The sequence below is a fragment of the Saccopteryx leptura genome, chromosome 3 (genome assembly GCF_036850995.1).
Source record: "Saccopteryx leptura isolate mSacLep1 chromosome 3, mSacLep1_pri_phased_curated, whole genome shotgun sequence".
NCBI classification, from domain to species: Eukaryota; Metazoa; Chordata; class Mammalia; order Chiroptera; family Emballonuridae; genus Saccopteryx; species Saccopteryx leptura.
The window spans coordinates 308850926-308878738 of record NC_089505.1 but is presented as its reverse complement, the minus strand read 5'-3'; the positions used below and the strand labels follow the sequence as shown (position 1 = coordinate 308878738).

The following is a 27813-nucleotide window of genomic DNA, read 5'->3' as shown; positions in this document are numbered from 1 at the left end:
CAGTGAAGACTCTGGAATGAGATGAGCTCACAGCACCAGCCTGTCTTTTGTGGACCTACACAATGATCCCCGAGCCAGACTGGATTAGGAAACCTCGCGACTAGGGGTTCAGAGAGAGGCCTCCGGTCCCCAGGCATTTTAGGGGAGAGAAGACTGAAACGATGCATCAGATTTACAGCTGCAGTGATGAAAATATAGAGGTTTTCACCACTGTGATTCCTTCCAAGGGTGAGTAAAATCCTCCTTGACTGTTCTCTTAATGTGGCACCTTATGCTGGAGGGTGAGGACAATCACGTGCTGTTTTACTATGGTTTTCCCTCAGGTGTCTGAGCTCTGACTGCTTCTCTGTCTTGATGATATTTTTTGTTGTTGTTTCTGAAAAGGAGGTTCATGCATAAACATCAGTTTTTGAGAAACAGTCCATCTAGGGAGACAGGACAGTTAAATATTTCTATTTCACTTAATTCTATTCTGCAATGCAATATGCCAAATGAAAGTGACAGCAAGCCATTGTTACAGGAAACATAGACGAACACAAAATTCCCCGGCAGCCAGATAGATTCTTTTCTTCTCCTGTGAGCAAGTGGGTTCTGAAATGGGAACCAGCTGCCTCAAATGTCTGATTTCTAACTGTGCTGTGAAATAAGAGAAATTCTTCCCACGGTGACTCAAAGTCCAATGAAGTGGTTAATAATGCCCTCACCAGGTTGACCTCTTCCCAGACCCTAGGGCTGTGCTCCCAAACTTAACCTGGAACTAGCACCACCCAAAAGTGTGACTGTCAGTATTTGTGCTCCAAGACAAATGGTGTCAAGTCCAAGGAAGGGCTTTGGGGGAGAGCCCAGATGGCTGCAAGTGTCTGGTGGCCGGACAAATTCCCTTACCCCCTCCAAAGCTCAGCCCTCTCTCCCGCAGCCTCTGTTCTGTCCCTTCAGTCACTGTTGTGCTGGTTGAGTCCGGGTCTCCAGCTTAACCCTAGCCTCATTGTCAGACTTGAATGAAGCTGGCTGGGTATTTGCTGGTGTTGTGACCCCCTGTTGGAACAATTTCTTTCTTCTTTCCTCCTCAACCATCAACAGGGCCATTGCTGGAAGGGGTGGGAGTCTGGGGGAGAGACTGAGCCTGGTCACAAAGAGAGAGCCAGCAGAACATAAATTAAGCTTTAGACATCTATTGCCAGATAGCCAGAGAGAAAAAAGAGCTAGGAGTCTGCCCACGTGCAGGAGTGGGAACTCTCTCTGGAGACTCTCGAAAGTCAAGACAGCCATGACCCTCTGACCCAGCCATTCCACTTCTCCCGTAGACATGGATGTTAATGGTGGCACTGATGCTGTGACAGTGAAATTAAAAAGAACCTAAGTGTCCTTGAAGAGAAGAAGGGGCCTGACCAGGGAGTGGTGCAGTGGATAGAGCATCAGACTGGGACACAGAGGACCCAGGTTTGAAACACCGAGGTCGCCGGTCTGAGCGCAAGCTCACCAGCTTGAGCATAGGTAGCTGGCTTGAGCGTGGGATCATAGACATAACCTCATGGTCACTGGCTTGAAGCCCAAGGTTTCTGGCTTGAGCAAGGGGTCACTCGCTCTGCTGGAGCCCCCCACCCTCAAGGCACATATAAGAAAGCAATCAATAAACAACTAAGGAGCCACAACGAAGAATTGATGCTTCTCATCTCTCTCCCTTCCTGTCTGTCCCTATCTGTCCCTCTCTCTGCCTCTCTGTCTCTGTCACACAAAAATAAAGAAAGGGGGAGGGAGGAGCAAAATGTAGAGCCATTGTACTATGGAACACTCCACAATAGTCAACAGCAATGGAGTAGATCTGCGTGTATGGACATAGATCTTCACACATAATGTTGAGTGAAAAAAAAGTAGGCTAAAAAATTACATATGTAATTACATATGTATGATAACAATAATTAAGTTCAGAAATACAAAACAATGCTATATATTGTTTATGGATACATATTTTGAGAAAAGTATGAAAATATAAGCTGGAAAGATCCAGATAAAATGAGTAATCTTAGTTGTCCTGGGGAGGGAGGGAAGTAGAATTAGGGAACACAAAGAGAGGCCTAAACTTGTCTTTTAATTTTTTATTACTTTTATATGATAAGGAAACCAATTGGAAACAAATATGAAAATGTTAAAATGTCTATTTTCTGTCATTTTTTATTTAAAAAGTTTTAAAGGGAGAAAAAAAATCATTATGTAGTCCAGGAGCAATATCACACTTCACCTGAATAAAATTACTTAAAACAGGGCCTTTAACTTCACGTGTCTAGACTGCTGCCACGTCTGCACTGTGTGACCTCAGACAGGTCACTTGACCTCTCCGGGCCTGAGTTTTCACTTTTGTCAAGGGGAGAACTAGAACTCATCTCCCAGGGTTATTATGTGGGGAACATGAGATACAAAGGCTTTTAGAACAGCACGTGGCATTTAGTAAGCACCATTAAATACATCACTGACCAAGTGATTTCTACTTTTGCTCCATATTTATAGCAATGAATATGTTCGGTCAAAGATAAATATTTAATCCCTTATTCCTTTCTTGCCATTTTTATTCACGGCTCTCTGTAGGTGTTAAACTGAGTATTCACTGGTATTCATGCACATTCAGTGCTCAGGAAGTTGTTCTCTAGAAAAGGAGTATTTGCTACTGATATTAGACCAGAAGTGAAAGACGTTGCCTCTTCCTTCTTGTTTTGCCCCAGCTTGCTTCCCCAAAGCCAATAAGCAAAGGGCCATCAGTGAGAGAAGACAGTGCTAGCTCATCTTACATCACCACTTGTGGGATTGGTAACTATTCCATCCTCACATTCCCTAACTGCAGAAACAGAGGTTGCTTTGATCTATCTAAAAAGGGTTATAGTCCTCCCTGATATGCCCTTTCCCAGATGCCACAGTTTAGCCGTGTTTATTCAATGGGCAATGACCAAAACAATTTCAGAGGACAAGTTCAGTCACATGGGCAGTGTTGCCTAGTGGTTAAGAGCATAGGCCTTGTTCCATCATCAACTGTGTGACCCCAACCCTCAGTAGCCCCATCTATAAAATGAAGAGCACCTACCGTAGAGTTGCTAGGAAGCTGAGTACAATAAGGCAGATAAGCCATCCACCTAGTAAAGCTTAATGAGGAGCTATTATTACATTTATTATTGTTATATTATAACCCTCTTTCCAACACACATGTATTGAGTTTAACCTAATAACAATATACTCTTTTTAGCTGAGCCATCTTAATAACTTACAGAGAGATGGCCACAGCAAATGTTATGGTGTTTCTTAAGTATTTTAAAGGCATAGGACATAGATCAAGTCTATAACTGAGGACAAGTGTGTATGTTTATTTTCTAGAGACATTTCACAGAAAGATTTCACAGACACAATTCACAGTAAACACAAAAGATAAAAAGCTGTGGTTTTACCAAGAATTTATACCAGAAGCTATTTCCTGAGGCACACCAGAGTGGGTTTAATTCTGGGGGAATTGTAGCACAGCATTCAAAATAATCTACTTGGGGATAAACAAAGATGGGGAGGGGTTAATGAGGGGAATAGGAGAGAGAGGAAATGGAGAAAACTCCAGAAAGAGAAATTATAATGGCATGCTACAGTCTCTAGACGTTATCACCTATTCCTTTCGCTAGTCTTCATCTTGCAGAGAAAGAGAAAAATCATAATAACCACAATTAATTCCTGGGAACTTACTCTTCACCAGGTGATGGCCCAAGGGCTCAATACAAATTAGTTTATTTAATCCTTACCACAGTCCTTTGAGGTAGGTGCTGGTATCATCCCTAATTTATAGATGAAGAAAGTGAGATTTAGCAAGGATGAGTAATTTGCCCAAGGTACATTACTGGCAAGTGATTCACACCCGAGTGAGAAGAGTGGGGGGCCCTGGCCCTTAACCTGTATACTGGGCAGGTCGCTGGATGATTGGTGTCATGGCTGCAGGTGCCCTGAAGAAGATAACACAGCACTGTCTGATCACTTATCTGATAGGTGACAAGAAGTCATTTCAGTGCTAAGCAGGGCAGTGACATAGTGGGGTTTAGATTCCAAGTAAATCATTCTAGCAGCAATATGGAAAAGAGATGCCATGGGAATCTCTTTTTTCAACAAAATGCAACTTTTATAACCAAGTAATTAAAATATACATAATATATGACTTACCATTTGGCCATTGTAGGTGTACAGTTCTGTAGCATTAAGAAAATTAAAACTGTAGTGCAACTATCACCACTATCCATTTCTGTTAGGAACTTTTTCATCATTCCTAACAGAAACTCTGTACCCTTCAAACCAGCAATTTTCAACCTTCTTTTTCTCCTGATACACATAAACTAATTACTAAAATTCTGTGGCACACCAAAAAAATATATTACATTTTTTGCTGGTCTGACAAAAAAAAAAAAAAAGGTATAATTTTGATTGATTTACAGAAGAAAAATAATAATAGTAATTATCTACCTTTTTCTTCCAAAATGACTTTTTAAAAACTTGAGTGACTATACTTGTATATAAGGATTTCTGGTATCAAGAATTAACAAATCAGACAAAACCTTACTATGGGACATGACCAATAAGATGCAACTCTATTATATGACCTATATCATTATGGTTTAAGGGCATTCACACCAGATGGCTATTGTTGTGTTGGCTGTTGTTATTTGTTTATTCATTCATTCATTCATTTATTTAAACAATCTAAGGGAAAAGAGGTAAATAGTCAGGTATTGTATGTTTGAAAAATTCTTGTGGCACACTGGTTGAGAATCACTGCATTAAATAATAACACCCAATTTCTTTATTCCCCGCCCCTGGTAACCTCTATTTCACTTTCTGTCTTTATGAATTTGACTAGTCTGGTATCTCATACAACAGACTCATACAATATTTGTCATTTTGTGTCTGGCTTACTTCACTTAGCTTAATGTTTCATTATGTTGCAGCGTGTATCAGAATTCCATTTCTTCTTGAGAACATTAATATTCTACTGAATGTATAGAGTACATTTTACCTATTTATCTGTTGATGGACATTTGGGTTGTTTCCACCTCTTGCCTATTGTGAATAATGCTGTTGTGTACTTTGATGCACTCAACCAAGTAACATCTAAAATTGCTATTGCACCTTGCCTCTTTTTCCCATTCCCCCTCCTCTGTGACCCTGCCCCACTGCAGGCGTGAACCTCTCAGTTTTGTTACTGTAGCTATGCCAGCCTCAGGGGTATTCTCTAAAACTATTCCTTTAATCTCTCTTTGCAGTGTCCAGTCCAGCCAGAAGAAGAGTCAAAAGCTCTCAACACCTCTTGACAAAGAATGTAAGGAAACTTCAGTTTTGATTTCTTTATTGACTTTTCATTTAAAAAGCAATGTCTAGCTTCTTCACTCTCTCTCTCCTGCTCTCACTCTAACCAGGAAGGTTTTCTATAGCCCACATTGTTGTTGCTACATTCTCTCTTCTCCACTTAACCAAAATAATTGGCAAATGTCAACCAGCACATAGCTCTAAATCAGACCCCTCTATTCTTCCATTTTTCCAGACACAGAGAGTAAATCTCATTTTATTAATACTTTTTTTCTTATTTAAACAGAGTCCACGATGGGGATATAGCATCGCTGACTTACGTATTCTCCTGTTGTTGGCATTTGCAATGTTCCATTTTTTTTTCACTGTTGTAAATAGCAATGCAATGAGTTTATTTGTACAAAATACTATTTTGGGAATTAATTATTTGGTTCATAGGTCTCATAGAATTAACAAGTAAAAGAATAAAAATAATTCCATCCATCCATTTATCCAATATTTGCATTCTTATTATGTGTGAGAGACACTGAGCTAGATGGGAAGAAATAATGGTGATTTTTTAAAAAATAGTTCTGCTTGCAGTTTTGTCACATATGACCAGTAGTTCTGAACAACTTCCAGGCTCACAGCCATGCTTTTTCATTTACCTCCAACTTCACCAACATTGGCTTTTATTTTTTTGTATTATCTTTCCCTACTTTAATAAGCATAGACATTACCTTAAAATTAATTTACATGTCTTTAGAGCCTAATGAGGCTGTGACTTTCACATTTTAATTACAAATTTTTTTTATGTAAAAGCTGTCCATACATCTTTGTACTTTAATGTAAAAGATTTATTTTAACTGCTAATCATTTCCTCTTGGTTATACTGGAATTTCTATCACAAATTTTCATAGACCAGCATCTTGATTTTCTGAGTATCTCAAATTTTGAAAATTTATTCTCCATTAAAAAATAATTTTAAGTGTCCTTGGAATAAGGTGGGATTTTAGTCATTGTTGCTTTTATATACATTTATTACTTTTTTTTTTTTTTTTTTTTTTTGTATTTTTCCGAAGCTGGAAACGGGGAGGCAGTCAGACAGACTCCCGCATGCGCCCAACCGGGATCCACCCGGCATGCCCACCAGGGGGCGATGCTCTGCCCCTCCGGGGCGTTGCTCTGCCGCAATCAGAGCCATTCTAGCACCTGAGGCAGAGGTCACAGAGCCATCCTCATCTCCCGGGCAAACTTCGCTCCAGTGGAGCCCTGGCTGTGGGAGGGGAAGAGAGAAATAGAGAGGAAGGAGAGGGGGAGGGGTGGAGAAGCAGATGGGCGCTTCTCCTGTGTGCCCTGGCTGGGAATCGAACCCAGGACTCCTGCACGCCAGGCCGACGCTCTACCACTGAGCCAACCGGCCAGGGCCTACATTTATTACTTTTTTAATATCCAAATCAGTATGTGCCAATTATAAAATTTGAAACATTATGAAGATATAAAATATGGTATTAATAAATCCTGAGAGGTTGTAGAACACAGTAATTAGGTGTATAGACTTAAGAGTCAAACTGCCTGGGGTTAAATTTCAGGTTTATCTATTTCTGGCTTTCTGACCTGGGGTAAGTTGCCCAACCATGCTGGGACTTAATTTCCTTAGCATTAGAATGAGAATAAAAAAAGAGTACATAGCTCAAGAACCATTGGAAGGAGCAAATTATCTCTAAAGTGCTTAATTCAAAACCTGACACATACTGAGCATTCAATAAGCATTGGCAGTTTTCTAAGTGAATATTTCCCATATACTATCAGAATTATTATGCTTTATTGCTTAATAACATACTGTTTTGCAGTTTTTTTCACTAAACAATAAATCTTGAACATGTTTACATGCCTATTAATACATATAGACCTACCCCATTCTTTATTATTATTATTATTTTATTGATTGATTTTTAGAGAGAGAAACATAAATTTGATGTTCCACTTGTTTATGCATTCATTGGTTGATTCTTGTATGTGTCCTGACAGGGGATCAAACCCACAACCTTAGCATATGAGGACAGCACTCTAACCAACTGAACTACCCAGCCAGGATCTACTTCATTTTTATAGAGACTGTATAGTATGCCATTGTATGAATGTACCATAATTTTTTACCTGAACCAAATCAGAAGTTTTCTTAGGTTAATTATTTAATCAAATTGTCAATAAATGAGATTCTCCATTTTTTCCACTAAAACAATGTCCTAAGAAATACTCTTAAACACGTTTTTTATACTCTTATGTAAATGTTTTTAAGGATACATCATAGATATGAAAATTCTGGGCTATCAAATCAACATTTGTGTTCCTTAAGCTTACACAATTTATGTCAATTATGTATCAATTAAAAAAATAAAAGACAATGCTCAAAGAATATGAACATTGAAAAAATTATATAGCCATTGTCAAATAAGCAACTGTGTTTTAAAAGTACCTTTATTAGAACACCTGAGCCAATACTGTGTGGTATCAATGTTGTTGATCTTTGACAATCTAATTAATAGGTGACAATATCTTATTGTTTTAATTTGCATTTCTTTAATACCATTCTTCATCTTTTCATATATTTTTTTTTCACTCCGGGTTTCTTACTTCTGTCTTTTGCACATTATTTTTTGTCAGTCATATACTTTTTAAAATAACTTTTGCAAATATTTTATGTATTAGAAAGAAAAGGGATTTCAGTGGATGGAAAATTTCTTTGTTGTAAGGCATGAAAATTTCTTTGTTCTCTAGTCCCTGAAAACTTAAGCCCATCTCTAGTAGAAAAATGTTCCTGACATTTTTATTTAGGGATTTTAAATTTTTTATTTTATTTATTAGTATTTTAAAATATATATTAAGTTATTTTAGAGAAAGAGAGGAAGGGAGAAAGAGAAAAAGAAAGAAACATCAATTTTTTGTTCCACTCCTTTATGCACTCATTGGTTCGTTCTTGTGTGTGCCCTCACTGGGGATCTGACCCACAACCTTGGCATATCAGGATGACTCTCTAACCAACTGAGCTACCTGGCTAGAAAATTGCTCCTGACTTTTAAGGAGCAGTGGGTTTTACCAAAATGGAAAGGGAAGCAGTTGTTTGTAGGTAATTCAGAGTTTAAGAAAAGTTTCACAATAGATGTTTCGGTCTAGGCCTTAAGTTTGGCATTACCTTGGATCTGAAAGAGCCACAAATCATTCATGACTCAGGAACAATCCCATTGGGAGTTAGGACTATTTAGTTCTCAACCAAGTTCTTGCCTTGAATTTCTAACCTTAAATAATGTTCCTGTGTAAATCACTTCTTATACCAATATCAACTGGCTTTATAAGGACAGAACAGTGGTTACAAAAACTTTTAGTTGTCTTTAATTTTTTCCCCTTTTATTTTTAAATTAAATATATTGGGGTGACTTGGTTAATAAGATTGTATAAGTTTTGGCCCTGGCCGGTTGGCTCAGCGGTGGAGCGTCGGCCTGGCGTGCAGGGGACCTGGGTTCGATTCCCGGCCAGGGCACATGGGAGAAGCGCCCATTTGCTTCTCCACACCCCCCCTTCCTCTCTGTCTCTCTCTTCCCCTCTGGCAGCCAAGGCTCCATTGGAGCAGGGATGGCCAGGGCACTGGGGATGGCTCCTTGGCCTCTGCCCCAGGCGCTAGAGTGGCTCTGGTCGCGGCAGAGCGATGCCCCGGAGGGGCAGAGCATTGCCCCCTCATGGGCAGAGCGTCTCCCCTGGTGGGCGTGCCGGGTGGATCCCGGTGGGGCGCATGCGGGAGTCTGTCTGACTGTCTCTCCCCGTTTCCAGCTTCAGAAAAATACAAAAAAAAAAAAAAGATTGTATAAGTTTTAAGTGTTCATTTCTATGATACATGATCTGTATATTGCATTGTGTGCCCATCACTCAAAATCAAATTTTCTTCTGTCACCATGTATTTGGTACAAAAACTTTAAAGATGGAAACTAAATCATCATACTTTCTAGAGTCCTAGAGAAAGAAGTTCTCAGGGAACTTAGAACTTTAAAGTGATATTTCTCAATGGTGGAGGTGAAGCCTCATGAATGTGAGAAGCACAAGGCCACCAAAACATGGGGCACAGCCTCCTGAAATATCCAGTTGGCTTCAGCCAGGCGCTATACAGCCATGCTCTCAGGTTTTGAGTGTGGAAGTTTTTGAGAAAGACTGCTATATTTATAGTTTCTGACTTTCCCTCTCTAAAGTACTTTTACTCAAAGAAAAAAAAAAGACTCAAGTATATGAATACATATAAAAATTGCTTTTGATTTAAAAAAATCAGAAGCTAGAGTCTTGTCTTCAAATATGCAATATTCCTCCAGGTGAGACAGCTTCACAGAGCCCCCTGGCCTTTGAGCTTGCTTCTGAATTTCTGATTTCCCCTGACAGCCTGACTCATTTTTTGCTTATACAGAACATTCAAATTAGAAAAGACAGAAAAGGTGTCTTAGTCCACCTTAGATAGGGGAAGCGAGTCCCAGAGAAGAATGAATTGGCTCTGATCTCTTCTTTCCTCATCCATTTTACTCTTGGCTTCCCTTTGCATTCTTGAGAAAATGATTCGTATTTTGCATCTGCTCTAAAGTACCAATGTTTATGACATTTTTTGTCCTGAAATTCTTATTTGTGTCTATTCTCACTCCTCTGGCTACCATGTGGATATCAGGTTGCTTCTTTAAGATGTTTCTTTTCTTTCTGAAACACCCTCAGTCCTAGTTTCCCTTCTCTATGGACTCCTCTTAAGTTCCCTTTTCTTTCTACACCTAGGGCACAGCCCCACAATGTTCCTTCTCTAGACAGTCTCTCTTTTTTCTCAACTTGGATTCTTAGGCAATTTTATTGACATCCTGATCAACTTGATGTCATCAACATTATAAGAGTAGCTCAGCCCTGGCCAGATAGCTCAGTTGGTTAGAACATCATCCCAATACACAGAGGTTGCTGGTTCGATCCCCAGTTCAGGCACATTCTGGAACAGATTGATGTCTCTCTCTTGTCATTTCTCTCTAAAATAAATGAATAATGAAACAAATTTTTGTAAAAAGAGTAGCTCAAAGTAATGAATTTACACAAAGGTGTGGGTCAGTGAGGACTCCCAGTACAATGGAAGCCCTGCCACTGGGATTCACAGCCCCTTCATGACAGGCAACAGGCCACCATCAGGAAAGGTTGATCAGGAAGGATGGAGAAATGAGATTGCAAATGTCGCATTCTCCCCATGTTTCAACCTTGTGGAGGAGGGATTTGTCTGGTTATCTACTAATTTTTCAAAATGCACTGAACAATCAATTGTACTGGAAAATTCTTATCTGAATGTAGGTACCTCTGTGAGTCTGTCAAAGAGCACTCAGAAGTCATAAAACCAGAGTTTGGGGTTTTTTAAAGGTACAAGCTCATTTATAAAATGTCTAGAAAAGGCAAATTGATATATAGAATTGTATATTTGAAATGAGACAATGTTATGATATACAAATTATCATCAATAAAGTCATATTGCTAAAATATTCATCATATCACTAGCCATACAGGCCCATAACTGAAAGCTACTCAAATGCCCATAAACAGTAAAATGGATAAATAGTGATATAGTCTCATGATGTACAGCAATGAGAATAATCTGTAACAATCATAAAATAAAGGATTGTCACATAATGAAAAGTGAAGAAACCCTACATGAAAAAGTACATACAGTATTATTTCATTTATATAAAACTCAAAAACTATCAAAACTAATCTTTGCTATTGAAAGTCAAAATGAAGTTTACACTGAGGGGTGGTCAATCACATTCTATTTCTTGAGCTGGGTGAGGGTTCTATGACTCGCCTTGTGACCATTCATGAAGCTGTACATTGATGATAAGTGCACGTGTTATATATCTTAATAGATCTTTTAAAAATCACCTGTAATCCCAGAAAAAATACTGAAATATCAAATGTCCTTCAATCAGGTATGATTAAGTAAATAAAAACACACTTTTGTCCTGGTTCTGCCCCTTATAATCTCTGTGACCTTGAAGACGTACAACTTCTCTTGGCCTCAATTTCTCGATGTGAACATTGCTGTGGATCTCATCAACCCCAAATCATGATGATTCTCCATTACTCAAGTCTCATCTGTCTTTCTAACTCCCTGTTAATATGCCCCACCCACTGCTGCCGGTTCACCATCTTAACTGTGTACTCAAGGTGTTAAAAAACCTACTCTCAAACCAACTTGTTGTAAGACCACAACCAGTAGCAACAAGCCCTACGGACTGTGTCCTATAGACTATGTCCTACAGAACAGAAATAAACCAGGCTCTCAGGAGGCCACAACCATCCGTTCAGCTGCCCATTCCCTGGTGTGGGCCTAACGCACTGCCCTGGGGTCCTTTCAGAGCCTCTGTTATTGTGGGAAATGAGAACCAAGCACAAGGCCAGCTACAAAAGGGAAATCTCAGCTGGACCCCTCTCAGTTCCTTCCCGCTGTTAGCATCCTTTGGCAAAAGGGGGCGGAGGGTGGTTGGAGAAGATACCCTGAGGAGACATTTGGCCCTAAGTCATGACCTGGGAAGGAACCAGCCTCATCTCCACCACCAAGAACCTCCTACACCAAACAATGGGCAGAGCCCCACTGCCTCTCTCCACTCTCTCCCTCCCCAATCTCTTCCCCAGCCCACGTGCAGAGAGGGGATAGCCGAGGTGGCGGTTCTTGTTGCTGACAGAGAAGGAAATGCTGGGTCTTTCCCCAGGACTCCTCAGCCTTTCACATCCTGCCTTATTTTCTCCATCTACAGTGGGTCTGAAAACACATCAGTCCTCACTTTGAAACAATAAAAATAAAATCAAAAATACTTGTGATGGGAGGTTAACCTCAGAGAGCCCTGCAAGTGTCAATGAGACAGGTATTATTCAACTCGGAGGTTCACATTCTGGGGCAGGGCCCTTAGGTCAAACAGTCTGTGTGTCCGTGAGAATAGGACTCTGAGCCAGCATTACTCCAGAAAATTACAGTATTCTGGACAACATCATGGCAGAGCACAGAGCCAAAAAGAAGGGAAGGAGGAGAGCAAAGAGGATGTATGTGCAAGGTGTCAGGCCACCCACAGCTGCGCCAAAGCACAGACTGTCGAGTGGAGGGTGCTGCCCCCAGCCTGCACTGAAGGCTTGCGGAAAACAGAAACACCACCTTCTGCAGCGCCCTGAGGAGACAGGGAGCCAATCCCAAATGCTCCTGAATTATCAGCTTTCTCCAAAAGCATAGAATGAATAAGTCTGGGTCCTAAAATTGTCCCAGGAAGAGTTTATTTCCTACCCTAAGACCAAATTTGGGATATATTAATTTTCTAAGCAAAAGACTGTTTGTGGTAAACTGAGGCAAAGAGTGACAGCTGCCCTTATTTTCCTCTGTGGGAGACATGAACCACTGTCAGACACTGTAGATAAATACCAGGGTGGGCAAAGGTAGGTTTACAGTTGTGAGTATGCAAAACAGTTTACTCTTGTAATATTATTTATATTTTTTCATGAGAACAACTGCAAACCTACTTTTACTCACCCCTTTATGTGACATGAACTAAAAGAGTGAGCTGTGCTATTAAGATCTCTACTAGGCTCTGGCTGGATAGCTCAGTTGGTTAGAGCATTGTTTCAATATACCGAGGTTGCAGATTTGATTCCTGGTCAGGGCACATAAAAGAATCAACCATTGAATGCATAAATAAGTGGAACAACAAATTAGTGTTTCTCTCTCTCTCTCTCTCTCTCTCTCTCTCTTTCTCTCTCTCTCTCCCCCTCCCTCCCTCTCTCTTTTTCTCTAAAGTCAATAAAAAATAAATTAAATTAAATTTGTCTTAATGACAGGCACTTACTATGCCCCAATACAGCAAGGGCAGACAAGGGTGTCCCTTTCCCACCTAAACACAAGATGTCAAAACTGGGGTTGAACTCAGTTTTGCCTGAACCCAAATGAGTATTTTTTTCATCATTGACAATCTAATAGGAGAAAAAATACAATGATTGTTTTAGTTTATTTAATTACGAATGTTGTTCAGCATCTTTTCGCATTTATTGGCCATTTGTATTTTTATTGTCAATTGCCAGACCATGTTTTATGCCTCATTTTTTAATATTCTTTCTCTCTTTAAAAATTATTTAGAAAATTAATTTTAATGAGGTAACATTGAGCAATAAGAGTATAATAGGTTTCAGGTAAATATTTCTATACCATTTGAACTATTGATTGTATTATATGTCCATTACCCAAAGTCAAATCATTTTTCATTACTTTATATTTGTTCCTCTTTTTTTTTTTCTTTTTTTTTCTGAAGCTGGAAACGGGGAGAGACAATCAGACAGACTCCCGCTTGAGCCCGACCGGGATCCACCCGGCACGCCCACCAGGGGCGATGCTCTGCCCCTCCGGGACGTCGCTCTGCCGCGACCAGAGCCACTCTAGCACCTGGGGCAGAGGCCAAGGAGCCATCCCCAGCGCCCGGGCCATCTTTGCTCCAATGGAGCCTTGGCTGCGGGAGGGGAAGAGAGAGACAGAGAGGAAAGGGGGGGGGTGGAGAAGCAAATGGGCGCTTCTCCTATGTGCCCTGGCCTGGAATCGAACCCGGGTCCCCGCACGCCAGGCCAACGCTCTACCGCTGAGCCAACAGGCCAGGGCCTATTTGTTCCTCTTTACTCCCTCCATCCCCTCCCCCTTAACCCCTCTCCCTAGTAACCACTTTATTTTTATCTATGTCCACTTACCTGCCAAGACCCTAAGACCCCAACTTCTAGGTTTATCCTTATTTCAAATAACCTGTACTGCTGTCAGACTGGGTCAGGCCAGGGTGCAGGTGACCAGCCTTGATTTTTGGCATGATAGCCCAGGATGCCGACTCTGTAATTGGACTGCTGGCGAGGAACCCCCAGAGCCCTCATTTTCCTGCACTGTGACACCACTGGACATGCTGAAGTTCAATATGCGGTTAGCTGTTTCTAGCCAGTGTACCCAAGTGTTTTCAGTGTTCCTAGCGTTCAGTGGAATATGAATGGCTCCAAAACATGCAGAGCTGCAGCCCTGGCCTGGACCATGGCTCCCTAGATTTGATTTGGGAATGAGCTGACTGTCCTTCCTCTTCCCCGCAGGTGGTGATCGAGTCAGACCTCTACCCTTCCCGGCCCCTGGAGCTGCTGCCACACCGTAGTGACAGCCACGACAGTGAGGGCTGCAGGTGGGGCCGGCTCCAGAGCTCATGGCAGCAAGGACCCCACCCTGCCAAGACCCCTGCGAGGCCAGGTATGTGCGCCCTGACCCCTGTTCCTGGTACCTCCCTGGGGGACAATGACTCACTTGGAGCAGCAGCAGCAGTGTCTGCATCCCGACTTGTGTTTGGTCTGACTCCTTAGTCAGGCCAGGTGAGCAGAACACCTGTGGTGTGGGGATTGCACTTTGCCCCCACACATGCTGTTCCCGCTACGAATGCACCTGCTCTCAGATCCCTCTACAGCGGCCCCCACAACGCCTTCTACCTATAAAACTCGCTTCGGGTGTGTGTAGTGAGCAAAGATGCTTTCATCCACCATCTTGCTCCACAGGAAGCCCTGCTGGATTCAGGAGATGAAAGTCATTATGTTCTGGGGGAGAGAAAACCAGTGTAGTCATGACTCATAAAGCAGATGACGCCTACATTATTTATTTTCTAGGCTGTGTATATATACTTTTACAGACTCTTGATAAACAACCATCTTAAACTCTCACCATCTTAACTTTGAATGATAGGCTGTTTCAATAAGTTATAAAAAGAATTTTGGGACAAATTTGTATTGGAAGGTGGAAATACTATGTTTACCTTTCACACTATATTTATAAATGGCTTCCACTTCAAGCAGTCAAGCAGGCATCTTCCTCTAACTCACTGAAGTCTATGATGGTATTTTGCCTTTAATTGGTGGTTTAGGTTATTTCTGTTATGCCCACAGCCTAAAGTTATTCATATTTTAACTCCAAAAATACATAATAGAATGTCTGGCGTGTCCTTGTCAAAGCCTTTGTGGGTCAACAATTTTGTGTGCTACGAGAACTGAAATAAGACTCCACTGGATACGTCCCTTCGTCCATGCCTCTTCTATAAGGTTTCTTTGACCACTAACACCCTGATCCTCTTTACAATCCTACTATAAGAAGGCACAAAGCATCTATATTCTCTCATTAAGTGATTACATATACACATATGTGTGTAGAATGAAAGCATTGGAAAACCACAATCTGCCTTGCAAATTAAGAAGAGATAAATTTTCTCTGTCTATATTTAGGTGAGTGGGTGGCGTGTGTGTGTAGAGAGAGAAGAGAATATCTTCACTACAATGTCATACAGTGAATTTAGGGCCATGCTCCTCAAAGTTTTACGTGCAGCAGAATCACCTGAGAATCTTGTTTGCAGATTCCAGTCCAGTAAGACTGAATGAGGACCCAGGTTTTATGTTTCTCATAAGCTTCCAGATAATGCTAAGGATGTTGGTCCAAGGAGAATGAATTGATTAGCAAGGATTTAGAGATGATTTAATGAGTGGTTTTCAAGGTGGAGTCCTCACGGCAGCAGAATCACCTGGGAACTTGTTAAAAAATATAAATGTTGGGTCACTCCTAAGACTTATTGAGTCAGAAATTCTGGGGTGGGGCCCAGCAATCTGAGTTTTAATAACTTCCCTGGGTGATTCTAATGCCCACTGAAGGTAGAGAACTACAGACGTATTGCACGTACCCCTGCCAATTTACAGAAGAGGAAACTGAAACCATGAAAACTGTGTGACCTACCCAAGGTCACATTGCTCATTAGTAATGAGGCTGAGATTAAATTTTAGATCTCCTGATTTCCTAGCTGATGCCTCTTCTCTTCCAGGAGAATAACATCTTCCCAACTGTCTCGTTTTAGGAGACACTTTCCTTCCTTTCTAAGTAGCTCATGGAAGCTTCGATTGCCCAAGTCAGTCTTTTATTCTGAAAGAAGAGGACAGTAAGTTATGAAATGGAGAGAATCTACCCAACATGTGACAGTCAGCTCATGCAGGGAATGCGTTAGTCATGTTCAGAAGAAGAAAAAAGTTGAGCTGGGTGTTGATTCAACCTTCAGCTCCCCAAGTCTGATCTATTCTAGAGGGGGTGGAGGAGCGGGAGGGTTTCTGAACCAAAGCCAGGCCCCAGTGCTCTCCAGAGGAGGGCTTCGCACCAGCCTTGGGCACTGAGCCTTCCTTCTCTCTGTCAGAGGATGTGCATCTCCAGGAACCTCAGATCTGGGGACTTGTTTCTCTTCTGAGCTATAGGAGGTGACTGAGGAACCCGGGAATGGGAAATTGTGGGCACTCTGAAGGCAGAGGCCCAGCTGGAAAACTCTCACCATGAGCTCTTAAGCAGGTGAGCCTCTGGGGCCTGGAAAGGGGATACCCTACCTCCTGGGCCTGGCAGAATTGGTCACTCGTGGAACCCCTACACCAAGACGTCCTTGGGTTCCTCGGAATCAACTTTTCCAAATGGAACTAATCTTCCTCATTCAAACTTCTTTTCCTTTCTCAGCTAGGACCACTGCCCATCTTTCCACAAGCTTCTGGGATGTTTTCCTAACATTCCTTTCCTCTCCCACCCCCATACCACCTACCACTTCACACACCGAACACTGAGCGTGTCAACTCCTAGATATGTCTCATCTCTCCCTCTTGGAACCTACCTCGGGCTGCTGGACTCAGTGTCCCTTCATCATCCCTTGTGTGTAGCAGCCCACCCTGGCCCTCAGCCACCGGGCCCCCTCTCAGAAAGGTCTTTCTAAAGCCAAAGCCTGCCTCTGCCATTCTTTGCCACCTGCAGCTACCCATACCATGCCCAAGGCCCTCCAGGACCTATCCTCTGCTGACATCTCCAGGGCCACTTCCTGTGACACTCCTGTCCCTGCCAGTCCATACACAGAGCCACCCGGAGCTGCTGTGTAATCCTGTGACTACTCCCTTATATGCTTTATCCCTGGACCTTCACTGACACTCTTCTCTCTGCGGCTTGCCCTCCCTGTGTCTGTCTGCCTGGCAATCCTCCCAGACTGAATTAGGGGGCTCCCGGGTCTAATTTCTCCAGCCCTGCAGTTCGCTCTTCCCGAGATCATCTTCACCAGCTTCATTGAAACTGTTGTGTATTATAAAAGCCTCAACGTTCTCATCTGGAAAATGGGGACTATGATGACAACATCTTGTCTAGGTAGTGGTGAGGATTAAATCAGACAATGTGTGTATGTTTTACACTCAGCACAGTGCCTGCCACAGCAATCACTCAAAATTTGAGCTGCTAACATTATTTATTCCAGAGCACAGTACACCATGGTTTGATCTCTGTAGTCTTGTAACTTTGTTTAAATTGGTATAAAGATGTTATCTCAGGGGTCAGGGTGCTTTATTACTACAGGAGTGTGATAGGATGGGCCTCATCCTAGAATGTCTGCCCCAGGGGAGGACAACATTGAAAGCCAACCCTCTCCCCCCACCATCTCCTACCCTAGGTCAGCTCCCTCAGCTCAACACGTGGATGCTCAGATGCTGGAGGCTTCAGAGTAGAAATTACTCAAAAGTAGATCAGGCCTTGGAAATAAAGGCATAGCAAGAAGGTCCTCACATACCTCTCAGGCAGCCCATGTGTCAGGACTCTGAGAAGCTCCGAGTCGTCCACATTATGACGCCGTGCTTCCCACCACAGACAGGACTTCTCTGCTCCTTCTCACAGAGGAATGTCTAGGAGCGGCAGGGTAAAGAATTGATTCAAGCCATAAAGACTTAACTCCTGATCACCTCTGTGATCTGGTGCTTTAGGAAGGGAGGGGAGGCTGAGGGTGTGTTCTCTGAGTACCTACTTATTACATCTCAATCCTTGCCCCCTGGAAGAGGGCCAGGGGTGCAGGCAACCTTCTCAGCAGTTAGTTGCCCTGCTACCTGAGCCTACTATCCAATTCTGCTGCTTGGTACAAGCCCTTTAAAAATCCCCAGCTTGTCCTGACCTGTGGTGGTGCAATAAATAAAACATCAACCTGGAACTCAGAGGTCATCAGTTTGAAACCCTGGGCTTGCCCGATCAAGGCATATACAAGAGTTAATGCTTCCTGCTCCTCCCCACTTCTCTCTCTCTCTCTAAAATGAATAAAGTTTTTAAAAAATAAAAAAAATCCCTAGCTTGTCATAAAAAAGAATGAAATATTACCTTTTGCAACAGAGTGTATGGACCTAGAGAGTATTATGCTAAGTGAAATAAGTCAGAGAAAGACAAGTACTATATGATTTCACTGATATGTGGCATCCGAAGAACAAAGTAAACAAAGAAAATAGAACTAGACACATAGATGCAAAGAACAGATTGATACTTGCCAGAGGGGCGGGGGTTGGAAGGCTGGGTAAAAAAGGTGAAGGGATTAGAAAGTACAGATTGATAGTTATGAAATAGTCATGGGGATTCAAAGTACAGCATAGGAAATACAATCAATAATTTTGTGGTAACTAAGTATGGGGCCAGGTGGGTACTTGAAACATTGTGGGGACACTTTGTCAAGTACATGATTTTCTAACCACTATCCTATATACCTGAAACTAGTATAGAATAAAATTAAATGAAAACTCCAATTTAAAAATAAAAAGCCCTGTCTGGGTGGTTCAGTGGATGGAATATCATTCCCACACACCAAGGTTGTGGGTTTGATCCCTAGTAGGGGCCTTGTAGGAGGCAATCAATGAGCACACAACTAAAATGGAACAGCTAAGTGGACAGGCAAGTTGATGCTTCTCTCTCTCTCTCTCTCTCTCTCTCTCTCTCTATCAATGGAAAAATACATATGATAATTTTAAAAAGAAAGAAGGAAGGAAGGAAGGAAGGAAGGAAGGAAGGAAGGAAGGAAGGAAGGAAGGAAGGAAGGAAGGAAGGAATTGCCAGCTTTAATAATTGATGTAGACCCAAGAGAGGCAGAGCAGAGTGCACTGAGTAACGTGTCCTTCATTCATCTTTGCAGTGGGAATTGCTGAACCCAGACCGTCACATCTGTGTGGGAACCGAGCCTATGGAAAGTCTTTGGTGCGTATCTAAGTCTGGGTAGTTGTTTCTGTTGTGCTGTCTGTGTCATTGTTACCTGATGGGGACAAGGCCTGGAGCAGGTCTTTCTAGGTCTGGCCAGTAGTGTGTGGGTTCTTGGCTTCGTACAGGAAAGATTTCACGACACAAGTGCAGGTGATTTCAAGACTGTTTGTTACAGCTAGGGACAGTGAAAAAAAGGAAGGGCTTAGCATAAAAGAAGCTTCAGGAAAGAGCCTCAGCAAGGCTGCCTTTATTTTTTAGAAATGGAAGGAGCCTGACCTGTGGTGGTGCAGTGGATAGGGTGTCAACCTGGAACGCTGAGGTCACTGGTTCAAAACCTTGCACTTGTCTGTTTGGTCAAGGCACATAAGGGAGTTGATGCTTCCTACTCCTCCTCCCTTTCTCTCTCTCTCTTTCTCTCTCTCTCTCTCTCTCTCTCCAATGAATAAATTTAAATATATATATATATATATTTTAAAGAAAGAAATGTGAGGAAAGAAGTGGGCCACACTGGGCTGCCTGAGCTCAATGAGAAATAAAATCACAGTGACAGAGTGAGTCAAGGCGAGGCTGCTGTTCACGCACTGGAAAGTCAAAGGAAAAGGGGGCCTTGGAGACAGGTTCTGGGATGAGCTGCTGCTGCCCATTGCTCCACTGGTTGCATTTTGTGAGTTTTGTATCGTTTAGGAGAAAAAGCAGAGATACAAAGTGTGAGTGTGTTAGATAGAGTACACTTTTGGGTCCTTAGTCTTGAGGCTTTTTTCTTTCCTTAGCCTGCAGGAATCCTAGGGGAGATCTCGGGGGAGGATCTTAACAGAAGATTCATTAGCTTTCCAGGTGTGTCCTTCAATAGGTTGATTCATCAGATGTGCTTATAGAGGAGTCAGGGTTGTTTTCTGGTTAGTTTTTTGTTTGTTTGTTTTTAAGTGAGAGGAGGGGAGATAGAGAGATAGACTCCCGCATGCTCCCCTGCTGGGATCCACCCAGCAACCCCTGTCTGAGGCCTGAGGCTGACCCTGGGTGCATCCAAGCTATCCTCAGCATCTGGGGCCAATGCTCAAACCAATCAAGCCACTGGCTGCGATTGGCAAAGAAACAGAGAGAAGGGGGAGAGGGAGAGAAAGAAAAGCAGATGGCCACTTTTCATGTGTGCCCTGACCGAGGATTGAACCGGGACATCTGCATGGTAGACTGATGCTCTATCCATTGAGCCATTTGGCCAGGGCCCTGGTTAGTTTTATTTTTAAAGAATTCCATCAGCCTGACCAGGCAGTGGCACAATGGATAGAGCATCAAACTGGGATGGAGAGGACCCAGTTTCAAGACTTCGAGGTCACTGGCTTGAGCATGGGCTTACCAGCTTGAGCACAGGGTCGCTGGCTTGAGCAAGGGATCATAGATGTGACCCCATGGTCACTGGCTTGAGCCCAAGGGTCACTGGCTTGAGCAAGAGATCACTCGCTCTGCTGTAGTCCCTCCCATCAAGGCACATATGAGAAAGCAATCAATAAACAACTAAGGAGCCGCAACAAGGAACTAATGCTTCTCATCTCACTCTCTTCTTGTTTGTCTGTTCCTGTCTGTCCCTATCTGTCCCTCATCCCTCTCTCTTTCTCTTTTTCTCTCTCTGTCTCTCTAACAAAATAAATAAGTAAATAATGTCATCAAAGAGGGATGCGGGGGCGGTCTGCCCCAGAACATCTGGAATGCATAAACCATTTGCTCCTAACCAAATTGGTTAGGGAATATAAAATGTTGTGATTCATTAGCTGGCTATAAGTTTCTCAAATGGTTCACCCTGGCTTAATTGTTTTATCTCAGCTTCTCTTATTCCACTTGTCAAGGAACTGCCCTAGCCTCTTACTATCCTGCCTCACCATGATGAGAGACTGAGTGTCCTTTTGGGCTAGTTCTGAGGGTCACAGAAAAGCAGGCGTGAGGGTTCTTTGCTCCTACCGTCTGTGGGCTTGCAGCACACCACTAGCTCCTGCTGTCTTTCTTGCCAGAAATTCAGCTATTAGGCCAGGGGTCCCCAAACTTTTTACACAGGGGGCCAGTTCACTGTCCCTCAGACTGTTGGAGGGCCGGACTATAAAAAAAACTATGAACAAATTCCTATGTACACTGCACATATCTTATTTTAAAGTAAAAAAACAAAACGGGAACAAATACAATATTTAAAATAAAGAACAAGTAAATTTAAATCAACAAACTGACCAATATTTCAATGGGAACTATGCTCCTCTCACTGACCACCAATGAAAGAGGTGCCCCTTCCAGAAGTGCGGCGGGGGCCAGATAAATGGCCTAAGGGGGCCGCATGTGGCCCACGGGCCGTAGTTTGGGGACCCCTGTATTAGGCAAACAGAAGAAGGTGTTACCAAGTAGACATCTAAAAGTGGAAGGAAGAAGCATTTCTGTGGCTGACCCCCCACAGTGGATGTGCCTAATTCCCAAGTGCAGCTAAGGGCGAAAGATGTAAGGGGTCTCGAGCACTGTGAAAACACAAAACACCTGTCATCTTAGGCTAGGACACCTCTGGAGGCCACCTGCTCCAGCTCAGGCTCTCGGAAGCCAACCCTGAGATTGGGGTGTAGGGTAAGAGACGTGCAGTAGGGATCAATACCTGTGACAGGAGAAGGGGGGCAGGCAGGGGGGCATTGCCACACAGGCCCAACCCTTCCTGGTAGGAGCTGTGGGGCTAGCAAGTGTTGCTCATCTGGGTTCTCCCAAGTTGGGTCCAAGTGGCCAGGCCTTTATATTTCCTCCTCACCCTGTCACAGCATCTGAGATGCCCAAGAAAGTGTGACCTCAGACCATGTGGCCCTTCTGCACTGAGACCTACCTGAGGGAGTTGAGAGCCATCCTACAGTCGGTCAACTTGTCCTTCCCTGAAGGGGGACCATCTAGCTTAGCGTCACTCTGAAAAAAATTATGTCTTCTGTATCTCCTTCTGAGCATGAGCGTGGGCACTCTCTGTTAGCCCAATAGGGGCTGAATCATAGCTGGAAGTGAGGTTGGCTCAGCACCCTGTGCTCAGTAAACATCAGCCTTAAGATTCATGGGCTGTGCCATGTGAGAACCAGAAGAGATCCGACAGATTGTCTGCCCCTAATCTTTATGGAACAAGTTGTTCAGAGATGTGAGCACTTCACTCCTGGTCAGAGCAGGAAATCTAACCCCCGTGTCTCATCTAAGTCATCCCTATCCTAGGAAAACCACACAACAGGCCAAGATGAAACAAGCTGTTTTGTCAGGAGCTCCCTGTCCCAACCTAGTACTCATGGGAAAATGAGGATGGCAGGGCCATTGTCACAGGTTGTCAGATACTCGAACAGCTGGTATCACACAAACATAGTGGAACCCTGACTCAAAAGGGAAGAGAGGGCCCACAGCCTGGATCACAGGCCTAAGGCTGAGGTCAGACAGTGCCTTGGCAGAGAGGTAGCTGTAGCTGGGAGGTCAGAGCAAGTCGGGATGGGATAGGGTGGTGAAGGAGACATGGTTACAAAATGGGGGAGGGAGGGACAGTAATAATGCAGAAGACAAACAGGCAGCATGATTAACCCTTTCCTCTGAGCCTGAGACAGGGCTGGGGTCCTGCAGCTCTTCAGAGGCTGGAGAACAGCTCGGAGCTCACACAGCCAACTCTGACTCAACCCTGAAGTGTACTGACGGACATCGGGCTGAGGACAGTGGGGAAGAAGGGCAGTGGGTATATGTTCCCCCAGGGCTTTGGCATGATGGGGAGGGAGAGAGCTCCCAAGAGGCTACAAGGTAGCACAGTAACTCTGCCCACAACTCTGGCCAGCTGAGGAGAGAGGCAGGAGGTGAATCATGGCATCCTCATTGCGGAATTTCTGAGCAGTTCCAGACACACTGTGACCTTCACCTTCATGGGCCTTGGGGTGGAGGAACAAAGCATAGTGTATGTCCACTGACAGAGCTGGACTTGGCCAGGTTGGGCCATCAGTTAATGTTTACCTCTGTACATGTTTCTTGACCACCAGCACCTCCTTTAGGAGAGCTGAGGAAGGCCATCAAAGGCTGAAGTCTCAGGCCCTGCCACATGCCATGAGACCTTTCTGGGGACTAGGAAACTGGACAAACATGAAACAAGTAGAGAACCATAAAAAAAGAATGAATTGGTGGGATGCTGAAACATGTCAGAGGTATGCAGTGCTGTGGGGACAGAGAGAAATCAACTTAGGCCACCAGCCTCAGGGAAGGCTTCCTGGAGGGAGTGGGCTTGAAGGGCAGGCAGAGATGAGGCTCAATCCAGAGAGGGAAGGAAAAGACAAGTGAAGATGCAGAGCTGGGCATGAACACTGGGAAAGGCAGGTATGGCCCTGCTGGGACTGCAACTACTGGTACCCACGCTGGTGGCGGAAGGCGGAGTTGGGGGTGACAGAAGGTAGGGCTGCATAGATGAGATGGAGTCGGCTCTGAGGAGCATTGAGGAGCAGCTGCAGAGGTGGCCTCCGTCTGCCCTGCAAATCTAGGAGGGGCCTGGGGAATGTGGCAGGTCTGCTTGGAAGCAAGGAGGCCTCAGTGCCTGGCCCCAAAGACTACAGAAGAGGAAGTGGAGAGGCTGGCAGAACTCTAGGCAGTATATCAAAGCAAGAAACAGCAGGGTTTGACAAAAAAGAGACACAGGCAATGAAAGTGTCCTCTCTCAAGTTTTTCTCAAAGTGAGGTCCCAAGATGAGCAGCACCTAGGAACTTGTTCAAAATGCAAATTCTCAGGCTCACATTGGATCTACTGAATTGATACCCAGGTGGGCCCAAGACAAGATGGTGCTGACCAGCCCTCCAGGTAGTCTGGTGCCCACCTAAGTGTAAGAACTATTGCCCCAGGTTGCTGGTGGTTCAGTCTAGCCATTCCCCTTTCAATGGCTCCAGTCAGCCAGAGTTAGGGCCATACTTACATCCTCAAATTCTCTTCCCCTATCTGACAACACAGATTGTTCCAGTGGCCAGGATCTCAGTGAAGGCCCCCACCGCTGTGCCGGAGGCGGCTGCCCTGGGCTCAGAGAACAGAGCTGTTCTGCCAAGAGGGTAAGTGCTGTGCTTCCCCGCCCGCTGCCTGCAGGGCGCCCCACCTGCTCTGGCCCCCAGGGCAGAAGAGTAACAGGTGGCTGGGTTGACAGACTCTCAGGATGATGACACAAAATCCATGCCAGCTGCAAATTCCCTTTTAATGAGGGCAATAATCCTGCATAACTGTTTCCCTAGGCCGAAGTATTTTTGTGTGTGTGTTTTTATAATGGTTTCCACTTCATTAACGCCACTCTTTAGACTTGAAGAACTGTCATTTGGAAGATTTTTGGTTAATCAGATAAATGTAATCACAGGCCATATTCACAACCTCCCACAACATGCTGAGGTCAGAAACGCCTCTTGAATTAGGTTCAGGGCCCCTGCACAGAGCTAAAGAAGCACATAAGATATAAAAGTTTCAAACCCAGTTTATCACTCTCACGTTGCTGTTACCTCTGAGCCAGAGCCAGCAGCCAGAGTCGCAGGAATGCGTAATTCCCCAGCGTCCCTCCCTGCCTTCAGTGGTGCACTAAGAAGATGGCACGGGAGTCTTAAGCTCAGTTCCCTTTGTCCGTGTTATGTCCCCACCACTGTCCTCCATGCTGCAGGCGGCGGTCAAGTGGTGCTGCTTGCCTGGCATGCCACTGCCTTGCTGTGACTTCAGCAAGTTATTCAAACTTTCATGTCTTCGTTTATTTTAATAAAAATAAAATGGGGATGGTAATAGTGAGAACTGAATGAGATAATGAGTGAAGAGTTTAGCACAAACCATTGCTATCATTTTCTACTAGAAACTTACAATCTAGTAGTTGGAAGGACACATACTAGGGAATGTGTTAGACGGGGACGTGTGAGGGACCAAGGGCTAAAATGTCAATGTGAGTGGTACACACCTTGAACACTGTGGGAGTCCAAGGAGAAAAAGACCAGTACAAAGCTCTTCTAGATAAAAGAAAGCCATCCAGAAGGAATTAAGAGAACCAAGTCACTCAACGTATTGGGACCTAACTGGAGAAAACTAAGAAAATCATTTGGATTGTATTAAGTTCTAGTAGCAAATTGTTCTAAGCAGCAGTGGTTTTTGGTGACTGCCAGAGTAAGTCCACAAAAACTTACAACATCTCAACAGAGGCCAACCTTACTAATCCACATGGCTGCATTGTGAAGGGTTTGAAATGGGGCCGGTCTCTCTAAACTCAGACATTCTCATTTCAGTTTGTTGTTGGGCCCTGGCTATTGACAAGTAAGGCCATTTCTTTCACCTATGGAGACAAAGTGAGGAGAAAAATGAGCATTCGTGGAGGCCTACAGTGTGCCAGATACTTTATTTTCTCATTTTCCTCCTTGCAAAAGAATGAGTTAGATGAAATTATTCCTATTTTACACATGAGGAAACAGACTGGTTGAGGTTAAGTCACTTGCCTGAGGTCACACAGTAAGTGGGCAGCAGTATTCAACCCCAGGGCTCAAGCTCCTTCAAAAGCCAATGCTTTGGGACATCCACCCTTTTCAGCAAGATTGTTTATGTAGAGGGGGAAGGGGTGGGAAAGCAGAACTTTGGACAAGGGCAGAACTTGAGGTCCATAAACCAGTGTGCCCAAGGCCACCTCATTCCCTCACCCTATTCAAGGATCCCCCAGGGGGGAGTCATTCCTGCCTGGGTCCCAACAGTGACCTTTCCTCCTTGTCCCAGGATGTGCAAGGGGAGGATGAATAAGAGCTCAGGCCACTTGTCTTCAGAGCAGAAAGTAGAGTCTGGCTCAGTGAAGTGACTGCCCACCCCCACACCCCTGACTTTTCTTTAGATCCAGACATCACAAGAAGATGACTGAAGAGTATCCAACCCTTCCCCAGGGAGCAGAAGCCTCCCTACCACTGACAGGAAGTGTGTCCTGCAGCGTTCCCAGGATCCTCCGGAAAATGTGGATGAGGCATAAGAAGAAGCCCGAGTATGTGGGCGCTACCAATAGCGCCTTTGAGGCCGACTAAAGGTGACTTTCCCCAGGAGCCCTTCGTTAACCAAAATTCACTGCACAGGGGAAGAAAGCTGGATTGGAATGGAGCCACACTTACCTCTTCAAGGAGCTGGTCCAAACACATCATCCCCCCTGCTACCCAAACACCCCATCTTAGGACGCAGGAAAGGAACTTCTCTCGAAGGCAAAAGAAAACTGTTCCTTCTTAGAATTGCTAAAGCCCCTGGTCTGAAAGTGACTTTGAGAGGTGATAAGTTTGTATGTATCTTTAAGTAAAAGCACACCAAAATAACATTTTCCAAACCAATTTTAAAGTCCTTCAATGAAGGAAGCAGGTGATTCTTCCACCTTCCTTGTGAGTTGTTCTAATATGTGTGATTTCTGGTGTAAATGTAAGAACTTGATGTTTGAAGCACTTGTAAACACAATGGCTCTTAATATTCCTGCTGTCATTCCTATTTTATTTTGATGAGGTATGATTTCCAATGACAAAGCACTATATAATTAACTTAATAGTTCAAATACCCGCTTGAGAGTAAGGTCAAGATGAGTTTTGGTGATCACTGGACATGATTGCATGAATTTTCTATTCTTTTACATGCAGCTTTTCTATAGAAAAAAACATGATGAAATGTTAAATATTAATGTTTTCTGAAATGTCATAGTCTAGTGAATTAATAATGCCTTGCTTTGGTATAATGATTTCAACTTTTGAAAATGCTTCCCATCTGGTATCTATCTTTACAAAACCCCCATTAGAAAAAGCACAATTGTTCTCAATCTCCAGGTGGGGAAGCCAAGGCCGTCAGAGGTTGTGTGACAAGATATCAGACAGTGGAACTAGATACTAGGTCCACTTCTCCACCAGACTCCTTGCTTTGCTTACCCTCGCAACTTATTTGAAGAAGGTTTTTAGAGGAAGGAGTGTGTCTCCAGAAGTAATCTTTGAAGGGAAGAATTTGATAAATTTGGAACAATAAATGATTTGAATGAAATACATTATTTTGCATTAGGTTGAAATAGAAGAAATTGTCATATTGGTAGGTCAAAGCCAATTGGTTGTCAATTTTATACATAATGTATAATATTATGCTTTTCTTCTTGTAATGGGAATGTCATTACTAATTCCGTTGTCAACATCAGTAGCTTTAAAGATAATATGATAATGATAGCTATCATTTAGTAAATGCCTACTGTGTGCCAGGCATGATACTGAGCACTTTATGTATATCATCCCAGTCTTTCTAACTACTCTGAGTTAGGTGGCTTTACCCATTTAATAGCTAACAAGTTTAAAGTAGTTAAATGTTTAGTCTAAAGGTACCTAATCATATGAGGCATTGTCAGGCCTCAATGCCTGTGTTCTATCTACTCCTTCACTCAGCATAGTTTAGAACAGGG

At 43.5% G+C, this 27813-nt stretch overlaps 1 protein-coding gene across 1 annotated transcript; it reads left to right on the top strand.

The window, feature by feature from the left end:
• On the top strand, positions 1–27813 carry VXN (vexin). The gene is made up of 6 exons (XM_066372450.1): positions 1–228; positions 5277–5332; positions 14452–14602; positions 19335–19396; positions 24360–24454; positions 26242–27813. The coding sequence occupies exons 1-6, from the start codon at positions 162–164 to the stop codon at positions 26423–26425; spliced, it is 615 nt and encodes a 204-aa protein (XP_066228547.1). The 5' UTR covers positions 1–161; the 3' UTR covers positions 26426–27813.